Raw genomic sequence first — 26,846 nt, 5'->3', positions numbered from 1 at the left:
CTTCTGAAAATAATATCTAATTAGTCAGCTTTCATGTTGCCAGGTACTATGAAATGCTATGGCTCCTGGCCTTCATTCTGATGGATTTAGAATTACATGCAATTTTATGGTGGCCCTCTCTCTGCAGCACCTGTAAGCTATCCACCTGAATCTGAAAACAGATATTCAACAGCATATATTTCTCGCCGTCTCCTAATAGCTAGAGGACTCTTCTTCTAGTATATAGACATTTTTATTTCGAGTTTGCTCCTTTCACGTTCATCACACAGAATGATGCATCCTTCCAGATAAGACTTTAGTTTTAAAAATGTCTGAACTGAATTCCACCAGAGGGCACTATGGTAAACTTCATTTTCAATGGGACCTGGAACAGGTCAGCAAAGACATCCCAAAACTAGAGTGTTGAAACAAATGTAATTAAAGCAGCAATACCTTGACCAAAATATGGATTCCGCTGTGATTTTAAAATCTCTGTAGACTGAATCATTTTGCTAAGGGTATGTGTATTACTCACAGACACAGATGAGGCAATCAAAATAGATACAAGCTTTATTGTGGCCAATGTGTGAGCTCCCCAGTCTGTCAAGAAAAAGTCTGTTGGGGGTGGGGGGAGGGATGGGGGAAACCTCTACTTTAATGGCTCTACAAAAGAATGAATGCCTTTCTGCATATGAATCCCAGGAGGCAAACCAATATTACACTTTCCCACATGCTATAAAATACTTCCTTTAGTTAAGCTCCAATTTCAGGGTCATTTCAATTGTTTACTGCTAATAGACTTTAGGATTGACTTTATACCATTACCCAATTCCCAACTCAAACAGGATTCTATTCCCTTATTCAGAAATCTTGGTATTGAGATCCGGCAGAATTTCCCAAATGATGGCAGCTCTGTCAGAACTCCCAACTCGAATAGGAATTGACAAATAACAGGGCAAAACAGGAAACACAGCGTACCCACATTCATGGTTCCCTAGCTGCGGAGGTCATTTATCATCAGATTACGTTAATGTCCTGATATCCATTCATTCAACAAGCACTACCTCCCACATACTACTATTGTGGGACCAGGGATATAGTGCTGAGGGGAATTGATGTGGTCTTTGCCTTAATGGAGCTTTATGACTAGTAGGAGGGAGACATATAAATAGATGACTCACAAGAAATCCAATTCAAACATACATAATTTCAGACTGAGAAATCACAAGCAATTAATAGGAAGGCACTATGAGTGAGAATGAAAGAAAACTCTCACTCAGGCTGTGAAAGAAGCCCTGATGTGTGTAGGTTCCACAAAATAGAAGGGCCAGCTATGTAATGATATGGAGACTTGGAGCAGCAACACTGAAGGCCCTTTGGCTGGAAATCCTGCAGTGTTTTCATGATGGAAACGAGGAATAGGTGGCTGGAATGGAAAGCTCTGGACAGAGCAATGCAGAGTAAACTGAGGTTGATCCCAGCAAAGCTTTTGAGTTTTATTCTGAGAGCAAATTTAAGCAGGGAGCTGACATGGCCTGGAGAATCGTTTTGAACGGGAAACGAGTTAGAGAAGACGGAGTGAAGGAAATTAGAGAAATCAACTAGGAAGCTATTCCTGTGACATAGGAGGAGAAGAAGATAGTGCCTGCAGAGAGGGCCTGAAGCTGCCTGACTCAGGATACCTTTTGGAAATGAGATCTACGGAACTTGCTGATAAATTGGATGCGGGCAGAAAGGAAAGACAAAAATGACTTTCGGGTTTTTAGCTGAGCAGCTGGAGGAGTGGTGATGCTATTTGCTAAGCCTGAGGAAGAAATGGCTTTCCAGGAGATCTGGGGAGGGGAAGGGGGGGAGAGAATCAGGCGTCCAGCTTCTACATACGTGCAAGATTGTAATACACCCCGGTGACATATCTCAGAGCTGCCTCGGAAGCCTCGTTTCCACCAGTACTCTATCCTCTTCCACATACCCACGGAGATGTTCCCTCTGTCTGTTTTCAAGGTCTGCAGCCATGAAGGGCAGAGAGCCCTTCACCCCCATTTGCATTTCCTACTAAACTACAAGCTGACCAGAGCCTTTGCTGCTCTCCCTCCTGCAGGCCAGCTACAAATCATCATCTCCGCAACACCTGTGTGGCATCCAAAGTGTGGGATTTGTGCCATTTGTTGGATTTTCTATGGCCAGGAAACCTCAGCTGTTTTCTTGCTAGCTGAGTGACCTGGGGCATGCTATTTAACTTCTGGGGACCCTGCGGGTCTTTGTAAAAACAGTATCAATGGCTGCAGGAAAAAGCACTTTGCAAATTGTAAGCAGGTACATAAATCGGGTCGTACTTCTTTTCTCATTTTAATCTGAATCATCACCTCATCACCGCCCTCACAAATAACCTGTCATTCACTTGTCCGCTCTCTTCCCTTTCTTCTCGCCTGCTGCGTCTTCTGCCTCTTGTCCTCCCTTCTGCCACATAAATTTGCTTTTCCGAAAAAAGCCTGCTTATTTGGAGACATCATCACCAACCAATCAGAGCTCACCATGCCTTCTGGCTGCTGAGCCAATCAGATGCAACCTCCAGGTCTCTTTTCAGTGTTGCTAGGGCTTCAGGTCTACTTCTAACAGCTGACTTGCTTGCTTTCTGTTAGTTCTCATTTTCTCTCCCTCCCTCTCTCCCCCCATACCCTCCTTTCTCTTCCTCCCGCTGCTGCCCTACTCCCCATCTCCCTCCCCCCCCCCCCCCATCCTTTCAGCATTTGGAGCAATTCCAAATACTTAAGCCTCCCAGAAGTTTGGGTTAGGGATAAGCAAGGTTTGACTATGTATTTTTTCCCTTGAGAAATAGAGAGCAGCTATTCCGTGTTCAATATTGTAGCGAGTATTTTAGCAGCTTCATGTCCCCTGGCTACATAAAATTTAATTTTGATTATGGGAGCGCTTTGGTGTGCAGATCAACACTGCCTCAGATAGCCAGACTCGATTCCAATAATTACAGGCTGTTGTTCCTCCTGATTAAGCCCAGGCCGTACACTGGCATTGCATTTTGGAATGATACATCATATCAGCTGAACCTCATCAGGCTTCACAAAAATATATATATATTTTTAAATTTAAAGTTCTTCCAGTTTTCAGCTGATAACAGAAGATGATGAATACATTGTGGTCTGTAGGCTCCTGTCTCTTCAATTTTCAGTGTTGGGATTAGAGAAAACCACGCTGGATAGCAGTGATCTGGGAACTAAAACCTAATGGAGATGTTGGGTGTCCTTACACTCACTCCCGGCTTATTTTGGGAAGCCAATTAACTCGGGAATAATAGCTAGAGACCCTCTCTTTTCAGAGGACACGCTGGTCCATCTTTAAATGCTATGTAGCAGGAATGTTAAGGAGATTCCCTTAACACAAAATAGCTCTGCCTTCCAAAACCCTAAAGACGTTTGATAAGGAAAAATAACAAGTGATGTCTTTCTCATAACCTTTGCTACCTACTTAAACACTGAAACAGCACAAGAATTTGCAGCTTAAAAATGACCAGAGAAGTGGCAGAAAGCCAGGATTCTGTCAGAGCGGGCTTAGAAAAGCTTAATGATTAACAAATGGGTCACTGCCTTCAGGCTCTGACCTTTAGAACTCACCAATTTTAGCCTTTTGGTTAAGTTCCTTCAAATCATTATGTGTCAAATAAAAAAATTAAAAAAAAGAATACTTCCCAATGGCACAGTACCAGCCATCCAAACAGTGAGTCTTAGCTGCCCATGTATTTGGTAAGTATCTGTTCGGATAGCGTGCAGTTGGTCCTAAGCACAGTATTAACAACTATCTAATCATATTTTTTTGTTAAGAGTTTAGGGAAGGCCCTAAGCACTACTGCATATCCTGCAGGTGAAATGTACAAAATTCGGTTAACATGGTAACGGCTCTAAAAATACCTAGGCTACAGTTTAACCACAGAGTTTCCTCCTTAACGTAAAAGAGCCATTTGAGCTGTTTGAAAGTGCAACAAAAGCAATCTCTGTCGGACTTTGTGCAAGTAGCTATTAAATCAGGCCTAGCAGTGACAATCGGCGCATCAAAGTAATAATTAAAGTTTTGCAGGCCAGGATAGCAAAGCACTAACCGGCTAAGGAAATTTAAATTGATGAGCCTTCCCCCCTACCCCTCCTCTTTTAACCTGTTTTCGGGCGTGGCAGGGGCTCAGAGACAGAGTCACCGCACTGTAACCGCAGGGCCCCACCCAAAGGAAAACCTAGGGCGGAGGGACCCAAGGGGACAATGGGCAGGCTGTCATGGTTTTCCCAGCAGCCTCTGCACCAGGCTCCCACAGAGGGTGCCCAGGGGGCAGAATCCCTCACCTGAGGTTTCCTGTCAGTGCCCTTTGCTTGGCCTACATAGAGAGGGTGGAGTCAACCTTTCCTTGAAGCCTTTGCAGTTAAGTTAGAAACCCATAAGCTCTGATTCTTGGTGGCTCTCCAGGCTAAGAGATTGCTTACTAAGTTAGGCCATGCCTGAACTGTCAGATTTTGTAAAAAACAAACAAACAAAAAACCTAATGCACAGTTACAACAGAATTTCAGATAAACAATCAATTATTTAGCATAAGTATGCCCCATGCAATATTTGGGATATGCTTAAGCTAAAAAAAATTTTTCATTCTTTATCTGCATATTTAACTAGATGTCTTTTATTTTATCCAGCACACTGATTGAAAATGTATTACTATACAAAATTAAAACCAAGAAATATCACAATTAGTAAATTTGAAGCTTTTGAAGACTTCCCTTTTTAGGAACTAATCTAGGCAGTTTGGGCTCAGAAACACAGTTTTTGTGAAGATTTTTAGCAGTTTAGGAGTAGTTTTTCTTGTTGTTTTTCAGTAGAGCCCTCAATGTGTTAAGAGTTTTCTTTTGTACAAAATTTTTTTAAATTTATCCCTCAATACTCTCTTTCACCTCTACACCCACCCACCTTCTCCAACCCCACTTTCAACACTCCCCACCCCCCACCCTCACACAGTTCTTTCTCTTTTCTGTTTTGCTCAGGCCCTTCACACTAAGCCCACCACCACCATCATCCCCATCCCCCACTAGAGCTGTCTGCTTTGTTTCTAAGCTTTGGGTCAATTTAGAAAGGCTACATACAGACAAGGGAAAATAATGAACTAGCATTGGCTGAGCTCATTCTTACGCCAACCTTTAGGTACTTCTTCTTCTTTTTTTTTTTCTTTCTTTCTAATCCTCACATGTTCCCTATAAAGTAGTCTGTTTATAAACCCCATTTTATTATGAAGGAGGATGCCAAGGATCAGAGAGATTAAATGATTTGACAAAGGTCACTCAGCTAACAAGTAGCAAAGCTGGAAGTAAACCAGGTGAATATCACCCCAACCGGCTTTGTCAGCCATTTTAGTACATCTACATTTGATTTAAATGTTGTTTCGTTTTTGCATGTTTGTAATGTATTAGTTTATTTCTTTTAACAAACCTTAACCAAATGGCACAGATTCCATAATAACTAAAAAGCTCTATTCCCAACTAAATTGGGAACCATTCTCCATCAACTCCTTCTAAATAATAACCTATTTTATTGATCCTTCTGTTATTGGACCTCCACCCCATTTCTGAATGCTCTCCACTGAAGCTATTCTATGTGCTTGCTGTATATGAATTAATTTAATGTTAAATCTATTAGATGGGTGGTACTATAGATGAGGAAGGAAACTGAGGCTTAGAGAAGTTAAGTAACTTCCTCACAGTCTCACAGCATAGGCTTTGCAGCTAGGAAGACCAGACTTAACACATGGATCATTCAACTAAGAATGTACAAGTGATTATAGAAAAGGCTCTGAAATTTACTTTCTCCACACCATAAATTGAAAAGAGTAGTGCCTCTGCTACAGGGAAAAAGCTTTGCACATAGTAAGTACTCAACAAACATAAACTTAAAAAATGATTTTGAGAATTCTCTTTACTTGGCACCTGTGACAATAAGAGGCATAGTGGAATGTTCTTGGGATTAGTGACATTTTTCTTAAAGGCCAGAGAGTAAATAGAATAGGTTTTGCCAGCCAGCAGGTAAAATCAAGGATATCATGTAGGCATTACATAACAAGAAAGAAAATAAACTTCCTTTTATCTTTATTGACAAATTGAAAATGTAATCCTATATAATAAAAGGCTAATATGCAAAACAACTGAATGGCAGAACTACCAGTTGCTTTGACACACACTGACCATCAGGGGGCAGACGCTCAACGTAGGAGCTGCCCTCTGATAGTGCTGCTCAACCAGAAACCAGGCTCATAGTTGACAAGCACAGCAGCGGTTGCTAGAGCCTTTCCCATCTTAATAGCAATGCTTAAGTACCCCTTGGGGATGTCTGACTGCCAGCTTAGGCAGGAAGCAGGCCTAGGCTGGCAGTCGGACATCCCCCAAGGAGTCCTGGACTGTGAGAGGGTGCAGGCCAGGCTGAGGGAACTCCCCTCTTCCCCCAGTGCACGAATATCATGCACCAGGACTCTAGTAACAATAATAATAGAGTACAATTTCTATAATATAGGTCGACTGATGAGATGAATGAATTCTTTCAATTTGAAGGAGGGATAACATTTCACTTAAGTTGGGTTCAAAGTTAGTATTTCCTATCATCAGAATCAAATACACATGTCCATCTGTTAATGCTGATTTTTAATGAGATTTTACATATTTCATCTTTGAAAATGTCTTTTCAGACAGAAAGGTACTGCCAAATCCTAATATCTGTCCTTGAGCATATGAATTTAATTGAGCACATTTATTGCTTTAAAAGGCACTTAAAGAATTCTGTTCAATTCTTCTCTGAATACTTGCCTTTTAGCACGTCATTAAATTACTTCCAATTGAAGGGTAGGTGGAAGCTCCTCAATTGCACAGTGAAATGGATTTTGAAATATGGAAATTTTGTTTGCGCTTGCCTCAAAGTCTAAAATAAACCCCAAAAGAATCACTCTGGAACTGTACTTTGAGCTCAGAAAATATGGCTGATGCACATTTGTTTGGAAATGAAGGCCTTGTTTCTCGTTTTAACTTTTGACAGCACAGGAAATGTATAAAGCAGCTTGATACTATGTGATGCAAACATTACCTGTCAATGAAATGACTTTACCACAGTGATAAGTTTCACACTTAAGTGCTGTTTTGCCTTTTAATTGAATATTTTATTCATGAGGAAATAGTACCAATTCCACAACACACTCTTATTCCCAAAACCATTCAGTGTTGTTCAATTATTTTTTTAAAATATATTTTTATTGATTTTTTACAGAGAGGAAGAGAGAGGGATAGAGAGTCAGAAACATCAATGAGAGAGAAACATTGATCAGCTGCCTCTTGCACACACACACACTCCCCCCCCGCCCCCCCACTGGGGATGTTTCCCGCAACCAAGGTACATGCCCTTGACCGGAATTGAACCTGGGACCCTTCAGTCCGCAGGCCAATGCTCTATCCACTGAGCCAAACCGGTTTTGGTTTTGGCATGTTGTTCAATTATTGTAGTGGATGGTGGCACATGACATTCACAAAAATTCAACCATAGCCTTCAAAAAAAAATCAAAATAAAATTTACCACTGCTTAGCAATTGATTTGCTATGTGGTAGAGAAATTTGATATTTTGGATTCCATTATGCCAAATATTAACAAAACATGACAATTAAGTGAAGCTTACCATTAAAGCTGTTTCAATTGCACATGTTAGATTTAAATATTGTCACAAAGCACCTGTTGGTGAATAATATAATGAATATCAATAGGCTTAAAATGCCTTATGTTTTCACAAGCTGGGTAAATTTGTACAACCAAGCCTTTTTCTGCTTAAAAACAAATACTTTTACCATCATTTGGAGCACATCTTACAAGATTCCCCTACAGTTTGTACTACATTAGTGTCCTCTCAATTTCTTCAAAAATATTCTCACTTATTATAGTATAATGCAGACTGCTTATAGAGAGGCTAATTCTTCAAATGCAGGATAAATTCCGGGGAAACCACTTAAAATCATTTGCTTTTTAAAATAAATTGATTAACGATGCATCTCCCAGCATTCTGAACCCTTCAAAAAACTGTTCTCACAAAACAAGCAAACAAAAAAACCCCACAATAGCCTTAAACAAGTTATTTTTTTCTGAACAATTTCTTAAGTTGATGCAATCAAACAATTTAATTTACTCACCATTGGCAAAAAACTTGCCTTGCTTAGGAAACAAATGAGACGCTCAGAAACTTACTTTGGTTGCAGCCTCATTTTCACTTTTTACTTTTGCGGGGGGGGGAAATCTGCTGTGATGAAATGTTTCATTAAAAAAATTTTTATGACTGTTACTTTCCATAATGCCTATGTCTATTGTATTTTTTGAGCATAGCTACAGTGTCGTTCCACTATAAACGCAATGCTTTGCCCTATAAGTGGATAATAAAATCATCCACATGCCACTGTACATACTGTTTGAAATCCACTTATCTCTTTTTGTTTTGACATAATGAATATGCAGTGGTAATTAAAAAATAATAATAAGAGGTGTCACAGAACAAAATGATTTGACTGTGCTGAAACACAGTCAAATTATAACTGCATCAATGGGGTTTTAGTGCACCTAGCAGCACCACAAGGCAATGACAGCAACAGATGTGAGCTATGTCGTAACCACTCTACTCTGCTTTTGCAGTAGGAAAGCAACCATAGAAAATACATAAACAAGTGAGCATGGTTCCAATAAATCTTCATTTGTGAATACTGACATAGAATTTTCATGTGTCACCAAATATTATTCTTTTTTTAAATTTTGTTCAAGCATTTAAAAATTTTAAACCCATTCTTCAACTAGAGGGCCATACAGAAATAAGCAGGGGTCAGGTTTGGGACATGGGATGTAGTTTGCCAACCTCTATTCTAGGTAACTAAATATTAAAGTTGACATAAGAACTTCGATGAAAATTTTTCTAAGATAAGTGATAGGTGATTTGCAATTTAAAACAGGCTCTATCAAATGTATTTTCTTTGTTTTATCACAGAAATTACTGTAGAGTAAATATTAAGATCAAAGGCCTTGATGTTGCTTATTTGGATATGAGTCTTACTCTGCCATTTGTTACTTGTACAAGGTACTTAATAGACTTAAATTTGCTTCTTCATCTGCATTATTGGGTTGGATAATTAGAATTCTTACTGAGGTCACACATAAGACAAAAGAGACTGGTATCATCACTACTGCTTAACATATTAGAGACCTGGCTACTCAGAATGTGGTCTGCATCATTTGGCAGCTTGTTAAAATTATAATCAGCACTTTAACAAGGTCTTTAGGCAATCTGCATGCACATTAAAGTTTGAAAAGCAGTGGCATAAGGAGATGCTATGCAATGCAATCTTGCACAGAAAATAAATTGAGGTTACACAATTTACCCTGTTTCCCCAAAAATAAGACAGTGTCTTATATTAATTTTTGCTCCCAAAGATGTGCTACGTCTTATTTTCAGGGATGTCTTATTTTTCCATGAAGAAGAATACGGTACACATTTATTGTTAAATGAAAATAAAGGAAATTTATTTCCTGTATACAGTACGGTAGTACGGTAGTTGTCAACACAAACCAGACGAACTGTGAATCCTACAGTATCAAGAATTTATTCATTTATTCAATGACAATTATGTCATCATCTTCTGGAACATCATCATAACAATCCAATTCCTGAATTTCCTGGTGAATTTCTTGTGACTCCATTTCTTTCAGAATCAGTGGACCAAATCTCTCATGGTTAGCAATAGCACTGTCTTTAAATAAGTACTTCTTGTCAAGGTAGCCTGCTCGCAGTGCATTTGCAATGCAAGTGTCAGTGATTTTTCCCCATGAATTCTTCACCCAAGTCACAACTTCTTGCAGTTTAGGTTTCACAAAGTTTCTGAGACAGAGCCGGGGGTAGGGGTGGGGGGGGGGCTTATTTTCGGGGGGATGCCTTATATTTCACTCAGAAGGAAACCTGTAAGTAGGTCTTATTTTCGGAGGATGTCTTATTTTCGGGGAAACATGGTAGAAAGAAAGAGGCAACCCAGCCATTATTTGTAGATGACATAATGGTCATCTATGATTCAAAGGCAATCAACTGAAAATCTATTGTAACTAGTAAAGGAGCAAAAAGGAAAAAAAAAACTGAATATAAGAAATACAAAATATATTTTGATACCTATACTAGTAGGTATAAGTACACATGCACACAATCCAATCATTTTATTATGGCAATGACCAATTAGAAAATGTGATATTAAAATAAACTATCCACAAGAGTAACAAAAACAGTAAACTACTTAGGAATAAACCTAACAAGAATTCTACGTGGGTAGATGAAGTGAACTCTAAAACTTTACTGAAGGCCCTAAAAGATGACCTGGATAAATAGGGAAATATACCATATTCATGTACAAAAAGTCTCAAAATAGTAATTGTGTCAGTTGGCCCCACATTGATCTATAAAGTAAAGCAGTTTTCTCAAGGCACTTGGCAAGTTGACTCTGAAATTCATATGAAAGATAAAATCTTTACAATTGAGCAAGAAAGTGGGGGTGGGGTGGGGTGGGGTGGGTAGGTCAGATTACTTGCTTTACCAGATAGTAAGACATACCAAAAAACTGTAGAAATCAAAACAAAATGGCATTTTTGTAGAAATAGTCAAATTGATCAATGAGTCAGAAAGAGTCCAGAAATAGATATGTGTTTAAGAATTTAGTTGTTTTTTAAAAAGCATTTCAACTCAAAGAACGGAGTGATTAAATAAATGATATATAGACTACCAACTATTTATAATCAGTTTGCCTTCTCTCGTATCGTATAATATAATTAATTCAGAGAAAGACAAATATCGCATGATCTCACCTATATGTGGAATCTAGTGAACAAAACAAACTGATCAGCAAAATAGGTCCAGAAGCATGGAGAATGGAATAGAATAACAAATTTCGGTGGGGAGGGAGAGATTAGCTAAAGAATGTATATGCATAGCCCATGGACACCGACAATTGTGTGGGCAAGGGGATTATGTGGTAGAATGTTTAAAAAAAAAAAAAAAAAAGAGTTGCTGAAACCTGTTTGGCTCAGTGGATAGAGCATCGGTCTGCAGACTGAAAGGTCCCGGGTTCGATTCCGGTCAAGGGCATGTACCTTGGTTGCGGGCACATCCCCAGTAGGGGGTGTGCACGAGGCAGCTGATGAATGTTTATAACTCTCTATCCCTCTTCTTTCCTTTCTGTAAAAAAAATCAATAAAATATGTATTTAAAAAAAAGAGTTGATCCTAAACAAAGGTATAAAAGTACTAGAAGAAATATAGAATATTTTTATAATCTTCTTTTGGGAAAGACTTGCCTTAAAAAAAAAAAAAAAAAAAAAAAAAAAAAAACCAGAAAATTTTGAAACTAAAAAGAAAAAGAATTAAAAGATTTGACTATGTAAAATTCCAACTTTTGTATCATCTAATAAGCAACTGGTGGTATTTACAATATATATAGCAAGTATAGGATTATATGCTGACTATATAAACAAGACAGAAAAAACCCAAGATCAAATGGGCAAAGCTCATGAGTAGACAGTACACAGAAGATGTGCAAGTGGTCAGTAGGCATAGGAAAAGATGACTGACCTCCCTGGTTGCCATTGCAGTTTTCTATGGCAGTGTGATAAATCATCCCAACATGTAGTGACAAAACAACCTTTATATTACATCAAGAACTCTGCAGATCAGAAATTTGGACTGGTTACCATGGGGACAACTTGTCTGTGCTCCCAATGTCTGGGATCTTAGCTGGAAAGACTCAAAATCTGGAGAGTGACTCAACGGCTGGAGTTGATATCTTCCCAAGGCATCTTCACTCTGTCTGAGGGTTGGTGCTGTTGTAAGCTGGGGCTGTCAGCCAGAAACCTATGTCGCCTCTTAAGTGGCCTGGGCTTCCTTAAAATACGGTGGCTGGGTTCCAAGTCTGAGTGCTCCAAGAGAACCAGGCAGAAATGATATCATCTTTTGTGACCTAGCTCAAAACTTGTATTCAGTGGTGTCGGTTCTGCCTTAGTCACAAGCTCAGATTCAAGGGAAGAGGCTATAGATCCTACCTCTTGATAAAAAAGGATGTAAGAAAAGAATGTATGATGGATACGCATTGCAGCCATTTAGGGGGACTCTATCTGCCATACTGGTTATCAAGAAAATGAAAATCAAATAACTCGAGATTTATCTCTCATCAGATTGATAATTCTTCCCAGTAAATCCATTCTTTTGGGGGAAAAGTAGGGATGGGAATAGAAAGGAAGATAAGTAAAACAGAAACATTGGACTAAATGTTAGCACTGTGTTTTTCCCTAGTTTTTTGTTTGTTTGTTTTTGTTTTAATCCTTGGTCTGAAAAGGATTTATTTTTGGTCAAAGGTTATTTAAAAACTGGCCATTTATTTAATATGAAAAATTACTTCTTTTGCACACTCTACTTAAATACCGGTAGCAATACATTTTCACATTTAAGTAAACAAAAGCAATTTCTTTAATTTAACTAATTCTTTAACATTAGAGCATACATTCTACTGAACATAAAACTGCATTTTCCCCTATAGTTTGTCTTCTACTGTGGTGTGTTTGTGTGTGTATGTGTAAGAGAGAGAAACAGAGAACACACATTATCTTGTATTTCAGCTTTTAAAAGAATACTTTTGAATTATATTCAAGAAAGTAAGAAGCTCAAGTGTAGATAATTTTGTCTGATTTTTAATGAAACATGCAAATATTATTTTGTTCCAAAAGAATTTTTTAATAAAAAAAATTAATAAGTTTAATAAATTATTTGTAATGAATGGGTTGATATTTCTGGTGATGTTGAAATTTTTACATTGGCTTTTATATGTTAACTGTGTTACCATATAGGGTAGTATTTTTACCAAGATTTTAGGACAGAGAAAAAAAATTTTTTTTTCAAAAAAGAAAATAAGTTCATGTTCTTTACCAAAGCCATATGGATTCTTTTAATATAAATGTGAATATATAACTTTATGATTATTTACTCTACCTGTGATATTTATATAATGGTAATTGCATAGTTAACTATACAGTATTAGCAGAAAATTTGCATATCTTTCACACAATTAGACTGCTGCATATATGGCTATGCAAATTTATAATCCCACCCTGATTTGGATACCCACCACCATAGAAATAAAAGCAGGGGACTCAGGGACAAGTAAAGAACAATGTAGACTGCATGCTTTTTCCAGCCAGGAGAGTTAGTTGATGCTGCTTCCCCCACAACATCATCTTTTTGACACTTGCAAGAGAATAATAGATCATTCTTTTGCAATTGCTAATAAAATACAAACACCAAGTTAGCAAATTAAAAAGTTAAATTTCTCAGAGTGACATTGACTCATCTATATTGCATATAAGAAATAAATATTTTATTTGCTTCATCATTCAATTCAATTTCTCAGTGAGCATTATTTGAAATAGAGGTGAATTAATTTTTTTTTTTATGGGCTGCCTATTCTGATTTTCTTCTTCGGCACCATGTCCCTGAATCTTTATACACGAGGACAAGCTAGCACAGTGAACTTGGTACCAAATGAGAAAGCAGAGCATTAATCAGTTCCCACTCCAGGCTGTGCTCAGTTTATAAACCCTTTATTGGTAATGTTTTCGGTGTGTTTTGTTTTGTTTTTTGAAATCAGGAATGTGTATTCCCACAGAACCAGTCTTCTAATCTGCTCTCAGTCTTGTCAACAAAAGCTTATTTATCATTGATATAATAGAAATACTATCTATTTGCTCAAATAAGAGAGAAAAAAATATAATTGTTCTATTTATATTGGACACTAGTTATTGAGGGAAAGCCAGATGAGGAGATAGTTGGAGTCTTTTGTGAGATTCTGAAGAGAACTTCAGGGAACTCTTACAAATTATGGTTCTTTATTATTTCTTATTTCACTACAAAATATATGGCTTTCCTTATCCCTGCATCACCAACTATAAAAGCCATTTTCTTTTTTCTTTTTTTTTAATTTTTTTATTGATTTTTCACAGAGAGGAAGGGAGAGGGATAGAGAGCCAGAAACGTCAATGAGAGAGAAACATCAACCAGTTGCCTCTTGCACACCCTCTACTGGGGATGTGCCTGCAACCAAGGTACATGCCCTTGACCGGAATCGAACCTGGGATCCTTTAGTCCACAGACTGACGCTCTATCCACTGAGCCAAACCGGTTTCGGCTGTAAAAGCCATTTTCAATTTATTTTGAGGCCAAAGAGTTTTTCTGTTCTATTGTTGGGATATGGACCCATGTCTTGTTCATAAATAGAATAAAAGAGAAAGGAAAGAGAAGGCAATTGGTGAACTAAGAAGAGATCTTCCTGAGACAACAGGATAACGTGGGTCAGGAGGAGGGTGAGTGGGGTGGGGTAATCTGGTTTGTGGTTTAGGGAAGGAGGTGGCAAGAGTAAGCCATCAGTTGTCCATCTGTCCAGGACAGCCAGTTTGCTTCCTAGCTGGAGGTGAGGGCAAAGTGGGCCGGGTGGAAGCTTACAAAGAAGATCTACATTTGAATTCTCCTTTATGTCTGAATAATTCTCAGATATGTCTGAAAAGATTTCATCAGGTACCCCGATAAAATGTCCTTCTAATCAATGAGACCAGCTCCATTTTAATGTTTCTAAGCAGACAAGGGCGTGGAAAAAGTTTTGCTCTTTGGAATTTGCTCTTTAAATAATGTGATGACAAGATCCCATTTGTCATCCCATCATGGAGATCACACCCTAGCAGATGTACACATTTACCTGCAAGCTAAGAGTAAATAGGTGTGTGAGCTGGGTGTGTTAGGGCAGGAAAACACAGGAGGAATTTGTTTCTGATTTCTGGTAGAATCATGGGTCTAGAATATGTCCTAAGGAGGAAGAAAACTGCCTACTATGTTCCAGGCTATAGAGGTGTTTTGGCTCATTTCATTAGAGTTAAGTTGTATACTAACTTTGATTAATAACAGATCCCTAATGAAAAACAGATACCTGATAAAAAATGTTTTAATAAACTTTTCGATAAAATGTTATATGCTAAAGTTATAGATCAGAAGCAAATATCTCGAGGCTATAAAATTGGATATAAGATTTATGTCTTTCCAGAGATGAGCTAGGAAAAAAGTTATTTTCATTCTTCCTTGCTCCCACTTCTAAATCTTCTCTTAACAATTGTACCTTTATATACCAGTTAAGGTTATCTTGTCCATCCCTTCCCCTGCAACAGTAACTGCTATTATTTTTTATTTGCTCATATTTCATATGTAATGATATATGTAATGTTTGTAATATAAAGATGTGAATATGATATATTAATATATAACATATTAATATATAATATTTAGAATATATACTTTTTAAATAATATTGAGAATATAAAGTTTCTAATCTTCATAACAACCCTTTAAACTAGATCATATCTCTATTTAATGGATGAGGAAATTGGAGCTCACTGAGTTGAAATATGTATATCGCACTATGTCGATATGCACCTATTTATAAACATAAATATTTTTTGCTGAGGCTCAGAAATGCAAGTGCTCAGTTAAAGAGAATCTGTCATTATGATGTCTTTTCCGGTCACCTGGTAAATTCTGTAACAATCACATCTTGTAGATTAAACATTTGCAGTAATGTAAAGGTCAGAAGAAAAACATGGGGAAATGATTGAAACCTGGCAGTAAAAATTAGAATTCAATAGCATGAATAAAATAACAAAGGAAAATTTACAATATTTTACTAATGTACCAACCAGCATATTAATAAAAGAAACTTTAAAAACATTGCAAATAAAAGATAAGCTAATCTAAAGACCAAAAATAATTGTGCTTTTCATCAAATTGAGATTTTTGCTAGTTCTGGGAGTTTACTAATTTTAAAACAAGTAAAATGCTGTAGGCTCACACTAAATGAAGTCTGGTGCCATTAAGGTTCCTCCCGTCCCCCAATTCAGTTTATTTGCTTTGGCTTGAGTAGCATTAAGGGAGTTGTTGTTATGGAAATAGAAAAGAAGCTAGTGGATTTGCAAAGTACAAGGTAAAAATGTTTCTGAGTATCCCAGAGCTTACACCACCAAATTCTGACATTTTGCCTCAATCCTGCAAATTCCAGATCCTTGCAAACAGTACTTTCTGATCTCTAAAACCATAAAAGTTTTTAATTAGAATATTCATTCATCGAGTCATTGCCTCAGTATCAAGTAACTTTAGCCATAAATATAAAAAATATATATCGGTATAAAAATATGAGGTGACATGTAGTAAAGTTTTTATTATTATGAATTTTAAAAACACTAGATTACTCATGAATGGCATGGCCATAAAGTAATTAAATGGATAAGCAGGGGAGAGTGGCTGTAAAATATGTAGGATATTCTGTGACTTTTTGAATAACAGCACACACCATGCTTTCTTTTCATATTCTTTCTCATCTGAAACTCAGCACTTTTCCTACTAAAAGAATGGTGGCATAATAGTCTAAAAGTTTAGAGGACATGGAAATAAGGCTAGTATTTTCCAACCTTACTACTGTGGTTTCCAGACTTACTGTACATGTTCTGTGAAGAAAACAGGCCAGCGAACTATATTTCTATTCTGATGTGCAAAAAGAGGCGTCCAAAGGATAAAACTGATAGTAACCAGGGTAATAGTATTTTGTGCTTCAGCCCAACATCTAGCCTTGCCTCTGGTAAGTGTTTTGGTAAGGTATTTTACATAGTTGGCACAGCACTAGATGCACAGTGGACCTACAGCAAACAATGTTTGAGTTAAATAATCCCACATTCTTTCAGAAAACAGCTCCTACATTTAAAAAAAAAAAATGTTTATTTTTCTAATCCTGTGGTTAGTACTGGTTGCCATAGAAACAATTGACTATCACTTTAGTGTCGCAGGACCTCCATCCAGAGAAAGAGAAGAGTGGGTAGTGAGTTTGTAAAGCAGCAGAGACTTAATGCGATTGGGAGAAAGTCAAAAGGCTTTCTGAAAAGCCAGCTACCGCCACATTGTATAGCTAAATGCTCTTTTCAAAGGCCACTGAGACAGAGTGACAAGAAGGCAGTAGAAGCAGAGACCGGGAAGAAAACATTGTCTTTCAGTCTCGGCAGATTGTTCTTTATGATCATAGAGAGATGGAGAGACAGTGGGGATTAAAAATCACTTCCAGATAGTTGGGGAGGGTGGGGGAAGAATGGGTCCTGATTCATAAATGCTGATAGTAGCACCAACAGTTTGGGCCTTCAGTATGGCAGAATTGCTTGCTTAATCACAGAAACCTAAGCACGTGCTTTTAAAATAATGCCTGTTTATGCTTACTAGGAACAAAATAAGATAAAGGCATGATCAATGAAGTATTCTTCTATTTCAGAAACTGTAGGTGTCTTTATGTTCTTTTCCCCACCCCTTTAAAGCCATTTATTGCATTGATTGTTAAGGTCCCACGAAATTTGGGAAACATTAGGATAAACTTCTCTGACTAGTTATGCACTCAACTGCCCTAACATGCCCATCCCTTTTAATGCAGCTAGATGGAATGTACCTGGGAAAGTTTGTATTCAGGTAATGATTTGAATTCTCCCCAAGCACATGAGCATGAAACCAACTTCATCCTAAATTTTTATCACACTGTTTTTATCAATTGACCAAAAGATAATTCAGGGAAACTCATTTCTTTGGCACTTGTTGTTTTTAAACAATTCTGGGGTAGGATTAGGATTAAGAAAATGTAAAGCTGGTATACTAGAGAAATGATGACCCAAAATATGGGGTTTCATTCTTTTCAAAAGACAAACCTTTGGACATTCAGCATTCTAGGTTAGATAGCTAAAGAATCCCACAGTTTATGTTAATTTTTCAAAAATGATTGCCTGAAATGTTTTTAGCATCTTTAATACTCCTTACTTTTCAAAGAAAAGGTGTTTTTTTTACCCTCTACTCTGAAAAGTGAAGACTATCCAGTGTACTTATTAGCCAGCGATGTCTTTGATTTAGTAATATCCTGATATGCTTGAATGTTAGGATGTTGTCTTAGGACTTTAAAAAAAAAAAACTTTTTCTAACATATGGCATACACATAGACACTTCTAAATGCTTGAATTCAACAACTATAGTGTTAGGGTTATGCAATACACTTGTGTCTAGCATTTTGCCAAGCAGTTACTATTATCTCATTTAATTTTCTTAACAATCCTTTAAGCAGGCACTATTATTATTCTCATTTTACAAGGAAACAGATGCTTAGAGGGATGAAGCAACTTGACCAAGGTCACACAGATAAATGTCAGGACCAGAATTCAAACCCAAATTTTTCTGACTTCAGAGATGCTACTCGGGATGAAAGAAATATTTCCCCAGGGAAATTCCACATAGACATATAACTGCTGTAGTCTGTCACCAATAAACACTAGATTTATTGCTTGCCAAAACTATTTTTGAAACTGTGCTCCCAGGCTGAATGACTTCTATACCTACAGAGTCCAAGTGAGCATTCAATTTATTCCAGGTGAAGGGAAACAAGACTGATTCTGTGATGCTTTCACACGAAAGAAATGACTCATGAATGGTAAAAGTTCAAACTCTGTACTGGCCTGCGAGGGGAACTATTTATGGGAAATGGGCCTCCCAGTACTATTTCTATGGCCACTTTGAGTAAAGATGAACCAGCTATTTTTACTAAAACACTATTGGTTTCATGTAATCCCCTGAACTGGATGGTCTAATGTGAAGAGTTGAATTGGTGCCTGAAATTTATAACATTCTTAGAATTCAACATAAAAGACAAAAGCAGTAATAAGTAAATCAAGAGCAGCCAGTGTCCCTTGATGCAGAGCTTAAATGCTTATATACCAGTTGATTTTCTAACTTCAAGTGTCCCTGAGTTGAAATTATTCACATATGGTGGCAAATCAGGAATTTAGCAACTCTCTGTAATTGGCTATAAACAACAAAACGTCTGGAAGGAGATGAAGGCTTTGAGCACCAGCTGTCAATGCGAGCAGCATTCACTATTAACTACAATACTGTACCATGGATGCCATGTTAGTGCTAAAGGTGTTTGTTTTACTATCAACACTGAAATATTTGTTTTCATGCCAAAAAAAAAAAAGGTAATAGGAGATGAAGAAAAATACAACTGAAAGCAGTTCTTTGTTTACGTATGAAAACACAGACATTCATGAATCACAAAATAGACTCACTGAATACTCCTTGGCCCAAGGATTTGGTCTGAAGAGTTGATCTCTACTATCCCATAGAGTAGAATGTATCATGCATGCTTTGCCTCAGTGTGCATTACTAAAATAAGCTAGAAGAAAATATAGTTAAATGCTGTTTTAGTCAAGGTCCCAACAAGAAATAGATGGTGTTAACTGGGAAAATTTAATGGCAGGGCATTTACAGAACGGTGGTTAGGGTTAAGGCAAAGGATATTGGGGCACCTCAGGACGGTAACAACAGGAAGCCATTACCTTGACTTAAATGGGTGAGAGAAGAAAACAAGATGTTTGATGTCCCATGAGGGTTAGAACCATGGAATAAGAGCTACATAAAAAGAACTTTCGCCCTAACTGGTTTGGCTCAGTGGATAGAACATTGGCCTGTGGACTGAAGGGTCCCAGGTTCAATTCTGGTCAAGGGCATGTATCTTGGTTGTGGGCACATCCCCAGTGTGGGGGTGTGCAGGAGGCAGCTGATCGATAATTCTCTCTCATCGATGTTTCTAACTCTCTATCCTTTTCCTTTTCTCTCTGTAAGAAATCAATAAAATATATATAAAGAAGAAGAACTTTCACTGTAGAGCAACTCACACTGCCAGCACCTGGCAAAGCAGGAGGAAACAGAAGGAATCAATATTCTATCTATGTCTCTTGCCTATGCCTCTCATTGACCAACACCATCCAGAAGTCAGAGGTCCAGGAAAATCATTTTGTAGTGAGGGCAGTAACTCTGGGCACAGAGCAGAACAGAGAGGGGCAGAGGGTGGATCTGACGGAGCAAGAATAACCAGCACAGATCAAGTTTGGTCGATAAGTGTTTAAAGAGAAAAGGGGAGGCGGAGGGAGGGTAAGAGAGTGAGAAAGCCCATGAGTGTGTGTGAGCAGATGCAAGAGTATGCACAAGATAGATATTAAAACCAAAATGAGGTGTTTTCCTTATTGAATTATCAAGAAAAAAATGATAGCTTTCTGTATGCATATTCAACCTCACAGGCAAGAATACAGTGACATAGATCTTTCATACATTGTTAATGGAAGTGTAAATTAGTGCAGCCTTTATGAAAATCAATTTAACAGTAATTCCACTTCCAATATTCTGTCTTAAGGAAATAATTATAAACATAGATAAAGATCTAGACACAAAGATATGCATACCGTTTTAACTATAACAGACAAAAAGGAAATAAATGTCCAACCTTAATGGAATGGTTAAGTCGCACAGCATCCTCTCCATCAAATATTATGGAGGCATTAAAAATTGTTTACAGCCCGGCTGGCATGGCTCAGTGGTTGAGCATCAACCTATGAACCAGGAGGTCATGATTCAATTCTCAATCAAGGCACATGCCCAGGATACAGGCTTGATCTCCAATGAGGGGTGTCAGGAGGCAGCCAATCAATGAATTCTCATCATTGATGTTTCTATCTCTCTATCCCTCTCTCTAAAAAGCAATAAAAACATTTTTAATTATGTTTATTAAAAAGGGCTTTTTTGGTCATATGCTAAGCAAAAATGCAGTTTGCAAAATTATATGTATCATATGATCACAGCCATGTTTAAAGAAAAAAGTAAGGATGATGTTAAGGAAAAATTCAAATTGTTAATAGTTGTTTCTCTGGATAATTAGTATCTGGTGATTATTTTCTCTTTTGCCTCTTTATGCATTTGTGCACTTTCCAAATATAACTAGAGTAGATGAAAAGAAGTGTCCCATCTATTTCTCATTTGATCTCTTTGCATCACACCATCTTTCCAAGCCAACAAGAATCCTGGCTACTTAATCTTCAAAAATATATCCAAAACCCTATGCAAGGTAAATCAATAAAGCTTTCAGAAAAAATAAGGAAATAACTTTAAGGCCTGGAGTAGGCAAAAAATTCTTAAACAGGACATGTGTGCTAACTATAAATGAAAAAAAATGAATTGTACTAAAGTTAATATTAAAACTCTACTCATCAAACCACAGGATTAAGAGAGTGAAACTAAGGAGAAGAAAATGTCTCTATACATATGTGACTCATATCCAGAATTTCTGAAGAACTCCTCAATAGCAATAAGAGGAGGCAGACAACCCAAAAGAAAATGGGCAAAGATTTGAACAGGCAATTACAAAAGGATATCCAAATAAACAATGAAGGATTTCCACATATTAGTCATCATGGAATGCAAATTAAAATCACAATGTGATATCACTACATCCCAAGTTAAAAGGCAGGTAGTAGCGAATGTGAACAAAGAAAGGGAGCAACTGAACTTTCATACATAGCTACAATCACTTTAGAAAACCATTGGATAGTATCCACTAAAGGTGAATATAAGGGAACCCATGAAGCAGGAATTCCAGTACTGAGTATATAGACCCAAGAGAAACACATACAGATGTTCTTCGTTTTACATTTATAATAGCCAAAAACTACAAACAATCCAAATGTCCATCAGCAGTAGAATGGATAAATACAGTGTAGTATATATATAGTTTATACAATACTCTTTCACATAAACTATAATTAACTACAATTACATGTAACAACAATTATAAATATCATAAGCATAGTGCTAAGTAAAAGAAGGCAGTCAAATGGGTACATACTGCATCATTTTGTTTATGTGATGTTCAAAACCAGCTAAACAAATCTGTGGTGTTAGAATTCTGGATTACTTATTATTCTTGGCAGGGTGTGCTTGAAAAGGAGGGAGAAGGCAACTTCTGGGGTTCTAGTACTGATATGTTTTGTTTTTTTTTAACATAGTGAGTGATTATACTGGTAGGTTCACTTCATGAAAATTCATCAAGGCATACTTTTCTGTATGCATGTTAAACCTCAATTAAAAATTACATCAGATATAGGTATATATGTGTCTCTGTGTATGACACCTGTATATACACATGGATGCACACACATATGGAAAATATAATGTACACGTATTATATACACATACATATGCAAATATTCCATCCCAAATGTAACCACTCATGACCTCCTCTATTACTTTCTCCAGTCCAAGACTACTGCAAAGCTGTGTGCCCTAACTCCTCTGTGGTATCCCTGCAGTCTTCCCCTGTAGCCAGAATAATTGTTAAAATGGAAGCTGGGTTGTATCTGTCCTTGACTCATCACTGGTAGTAACTTCACATGTCAATCAGAATAAAATCCTCTGAGGATACATATGCCCTGACAGCCTATAGAAATAAAATCCTCCGAAGATGCATATACCCTGACAGCCTCACCACCCATACCCATCACTTTTATTCCTGCACCTTGCTTTAATTTTCCTTGTAGCTCTTATTACCAACAGACATACCATTTAGTCTTATTTATTTACTAGGGGCCCAGTCCATGGGTTCATGCACCTGTGGGGTCCATCAGCCTGGCCTGTGGGGATCGGGCCAAAACTGGCTTTCTGACATCTCCTGAGGGGTCCCAGATTGTGAGAGGGTGCAGGCCAGCCTGAGGGACCCCTCGGAGCTGGAGAGGGGCCATGGGAGGGCTCCAGGGCGTGTTTGGACCTTCTCACCTAGTCCCAATTGGCTGGATCCCAGCAGCAAGCTAACCTACCAATCAGAGCATCTGCCCCCTGCTGGTCAGTGCACATTATAGTGACTGAGCAAAAGAATGGCATATTAGGCTTTTATTATATAGGATAATTAGTCTCTCCACCACTGGTATATAAGCTACATGAGAGCAGGGACCTTATCTTTCTGTTTATATCTCTAACATCTAGAACAGTGCCAGGCATAAAGTAGACAATGAGTGAATGAATGAATGAATGAATGGGCAGAATGTGTATGTTTAGTCGTCTTTTATAGGTTAGGAAACTGAAAGAATGAGATTACATTAGGAGACGACAAATGAAATTACTTAATGTTTTCAGGAGCACAGCCTAGGTGTGTGTCTCCCTCTCTCTCTCTCTCTCTCTCTCTCTCTCTCTCTCTCTCTCTCTTTCTCCCCCCTCCCTCCTTCCCTCCCTCCTCCTCTCACTTCCCATTTCTCCCTCTGTCCTTCACCTCCCCCAAATCCACACATGCACACACACATGCACATACAGGCATAGGTACAAGAATGATATAATAGAATAATTCTTTTTATTGATGAAAGTAAGAATGTAAACGACGACCCTGTTCAATACAATTTTTAGCCACTTTACTCACAGTATAGTCATAAAGTGCATTCAATATTATATGTACGTATGTGTATAGGTACAGAGATTATATAATCATAGTAGTTCAGAATTAAATTAGGATAGCATCCAGGTAAAGATTCATTTTACTGAAATGGTCATTTTTATATTAGATTTAGTTTTTTGGATAAATGGCACATGATAGTACATGATATACAATGATAGTAAAAAAAAAAACCTGTCAATTTCCATATATATATATATATATATATATATATATATATATATATATATATATTAGACCTAGAGATGCTCCCTGTGGCATTTGCATAAGAAAAACTTTCAAACAAAATCAGAACATTTTTTTTTAAATCCTGCAACAATCAAAGACTTTTAAAGCCCTGGAGATGAATTTTTTGTAAATAATTGAGTTGTTTCAGTCAGAAGTCTCACCTCCCTGTTCTCAGAATGACTAGAGCCCCCAGAACAGACTAGAGTGTTTAAGGTTAATTTCTCTTTCCATATAGATATCAATTATGTTTTTAAAGGATTACCCCGTGGGATCTGCCACTTGGCAGCTTATCTAAAAACTAGCTAAATGTGCAAATTGTGCATATGGGGGTGGGAAGGTCCAGTTTAGTTGTCAGCCTAGTTGACCCTTCACTTTTGGTTTAAAGAAAAAAAGAGTTTTAGGCCCTTTCAATTACTAAATAGCTGACTATACAGTTTTGTTGGTGTTTTTTAATTGAAAAAATGGGAAGCTTAGTAATAAGACCCCAATATGTGCTCAACTGCTAGTATTAGTCCTTTACCTCTTTCCCCTGGGAGAGCAGTTAAGCATAATATCAAGCCTATAACTTTAAAAACAGATTAAATACAAAAATGAAGTCTGAGATACATGGCGTATAATGAGGCCAATGTCAGATCATTTGTTCATCAAATAGGTTAACATCTTTTAATAAACAGAACATGGTGGTTAAAGGAGTGATGGCTTCCTGGTATACTTCTAAGTGAGTACAAAATAATCATTAATGTCCGAAAAGACAGCAATGCCAAAGTTCATTTTGAAATTCAAACTTACAGATCACAAAGGGGTAGTATGGATTCATGAGTACCGGTGCCTAACTTCAATTTGAGAATTGTGGCTTTATCTTGACTCCCACGAGTTGGGAGCTGGGTAACCTAGGGCAAGTTCCTGAAACACTGTGAATCTCAGCTACCTAATGATGTAACATGAGAGTAAAAACATCTACCTTGCATGGTTCCTGTGAAGATTAAATGAGGTCTTAGTTCTAAACTGTTTTGTAGAATATGTTATGATCATATATAAGATTATTATTGTTCTTAAGTAATACATTGAATACCCTATTGTCTTCTCTTGACTTCCTAAAGTCATTACTATAAGGTTTAGCTAAAGTTAGCTGTCATCCTTGAGGTCTGCCTATCCCTACTGTTTTAGGTTAGGATATTTTAGGATGGTTTTCACTAAGTTAATGAAAACTTTTTATATGTTCCATTTATTTTTTTAATATATATACAAGTTTCATAGAGGAAAGGAGAGGGGAGAGAGAGAGCGAGAGCGAGAACATCAATAGATGAGAGAGCATCATTGATTGCCTGCCTTCTGCATGTCCCCTACTGGGGATCGAGCCCATAACCCGGTCATGAGTCCTGACCGAGAATGGAACTGTGATCTCCTAGTTCATAGGTCAATGCTCAACCACAGAGCCACACTGTCTGGCTCCTATGTTCCATTTATTAATCAATCTGCCTAAATTTCACAACAAAATTATGGCCTTCCCTGTGATGCAAGTTATTAATGCTGCACATGTATGAGCAAGCAGTTACCCAAGACTCTTTAGGGTAGGAAGATTGGAGATGGAGATTAAAAAGTGAAGGGTCGGAACCAGTTTGGCTCAGTGGATAGAGCGTCCACCTGAAAGGTCCCAGGTTTGATTCTAGTCAAGGGCATGTACCTTGGTTGCTGGCACACCCCTATTATGGGGTGTGCAAGAGGCAGCTGATTGATGTTTCTCTCTCATCAATGTTTCTAATTCTCTATCCCTCTCCTTTCCTCTCTGTAAAAAAATCAATAAAATATATTTAAAAAAAATAAAAAAAAAGTTAAGGAGATTTCTTCCTTCTACACCCCAGGATGGACACTTTCACATTTTCCTATATAATTTCTTCTCTGTAATAGAAAAAGTGCCTATCTAATGAACACTTATTCTATGCCAAGCACTGTGACATGCATTATTCATGTAATCCTCACAATATGCTAATACATCCTGTACTGGTATTGCCACTTGTAGACAAGAGCACTATAATTAGAATAATTAAGTAGCTTGACCAATGTCACATACCTAGTAAGTAACAAAGTCAAGATTTGAACCTAAACCTGCCTAATACATTTCCCAGTCTTTTTCCATTTGTTATTTACCTCTTACATTTTAACTTTGCATGTCTATGCTTGCCTTTCTGTACCTTTATACTTTCATCATTGGTGTTCCTGTAATGAGTAGGGTAGAGGCCTATTACTAAGATGATGAAGGTGTGGTCCCTGTACGTAAGGGACTGTTATAATCCTGGCAGGAAGATGAGAAGCTAACAAATCTCTATATGACATGGAAAATGTTAAGAGTCCATAAGGGATGGAGCATTGGTCTCCCCAACTGTCACAGGGGAATAATACTCTACCGTATACAGCAGTTGTTGGAATAGATTGAAATGCTTGTGTCAAGTGTTTGGCAAAGATTCTAACTTATAGTAAGTGCTCAGTATATGGAATATATATTGTTGCCAGATAGTCCCATGATAATAACTAGGATACAAAGCTAGAAAAGCAAATTGGCGTCAAATTTTTGAGAGCCTTGAATGCCAGTCTAAGAAGTTTGGACCTTCAGCTTGGTAAAAACCATAGTGCCAAGGTCAGTAATCATTCTGAAAAGAAATGAAAGCTGATGTTATTTCGCGTGACCTTCCAAAACTCATTGTGAGTGAGATGGGATTGGTGGAACCAGTTGGAGCTGGTTTAAAGGACTTTCGTATTTGATGTACTCACAGGAAAGATGATATTTGCAAGTTTGATGGCCTCTACTTTTTTTCCACAGTGATTAGTGAACACCAACGGCAGGAACTGGAGTCTGTGAGCTACTCCTCTCGCTATGCTCTGGGCCTCTTTTATGAAGCTGGCACGAAGATTGATGTCCCTTGGGCCGGGCAGTACATCACCAGTAATCCCTGCATACGCTTCATCTCCATTGATAATAAGAAACGCAATATAGGTCAGTACCCCCATTATTTCCCTTAAATACGGTAACAATGGTGGGTGTAGATCATGAAAAATGCTGTTTAATTGAGTGTTGCCATTCTGCACAGAGCAAGCATTTAACTCCAAGCCACAGGGGATAAAACTTAATGTCACATTTGGCCAATGATACGATACACGGCGAAACCAGCGAAGTTTTTGCAGAAAATCA

The 26,846-nt window shown here is 37.7% G+C and overlaps 2 protein-coding genes across 3 annotated transcripts in view; one reads left to right on the top strand and one right to left on the bottom strand.

The window, feature by feature from the left end:
• The window catches only part of RNLS (renalase, FAD dependent amine oxidase), a 218,512-nt gene that overhangs the window by 140,274 nt on the left and 51,392 nt on the right, over nt 1-26,846 (top strand). Inside the window, exon 5 of one of the 2 annotated variants that reach the window (XM_084904350.1) lies at nt 26,478-26,651. The exons of the other annotated variant lie outside the window; for it this stretch is intronic. Within the exon in view, the coding sequence (XP_084760476.1) occupies nt 26,478-26,651 (174 nt within the window). The remainder of the gene's footprint in view (nt 1-26,477; nt 26,652-26,846) is intronic. 2 annotated transcript variants of the gene reach the window in all.
• LIPK (lipase family member K) overlaps nt 1-26,846 on the bottom strand; it is a 253,310-nt gene that overhangs the window by 195,253 nt on the left and 31,211 nt on the right. The gene's annotated exons all lie outside the window — the stretch shown is intronic.

This window comes from Pipistrellus hanaki, assembly GCF_964339955.1.
Source record: "Pipistrellus hanaki genome assembly, chromosome: 14".
NCBI classification, from domain to species: domain Eukaryota; kingdom Metazoa; phylum Chordata; class Mammalia; order Chiroptera; family Vespertilionidae; genus Pipistrellus; species Pipistrellus hanaki.
Note: the sequence above shows the minus strand (reverse complement) of the source record. Positions and strands in the feature narration are given on the sequence as shown.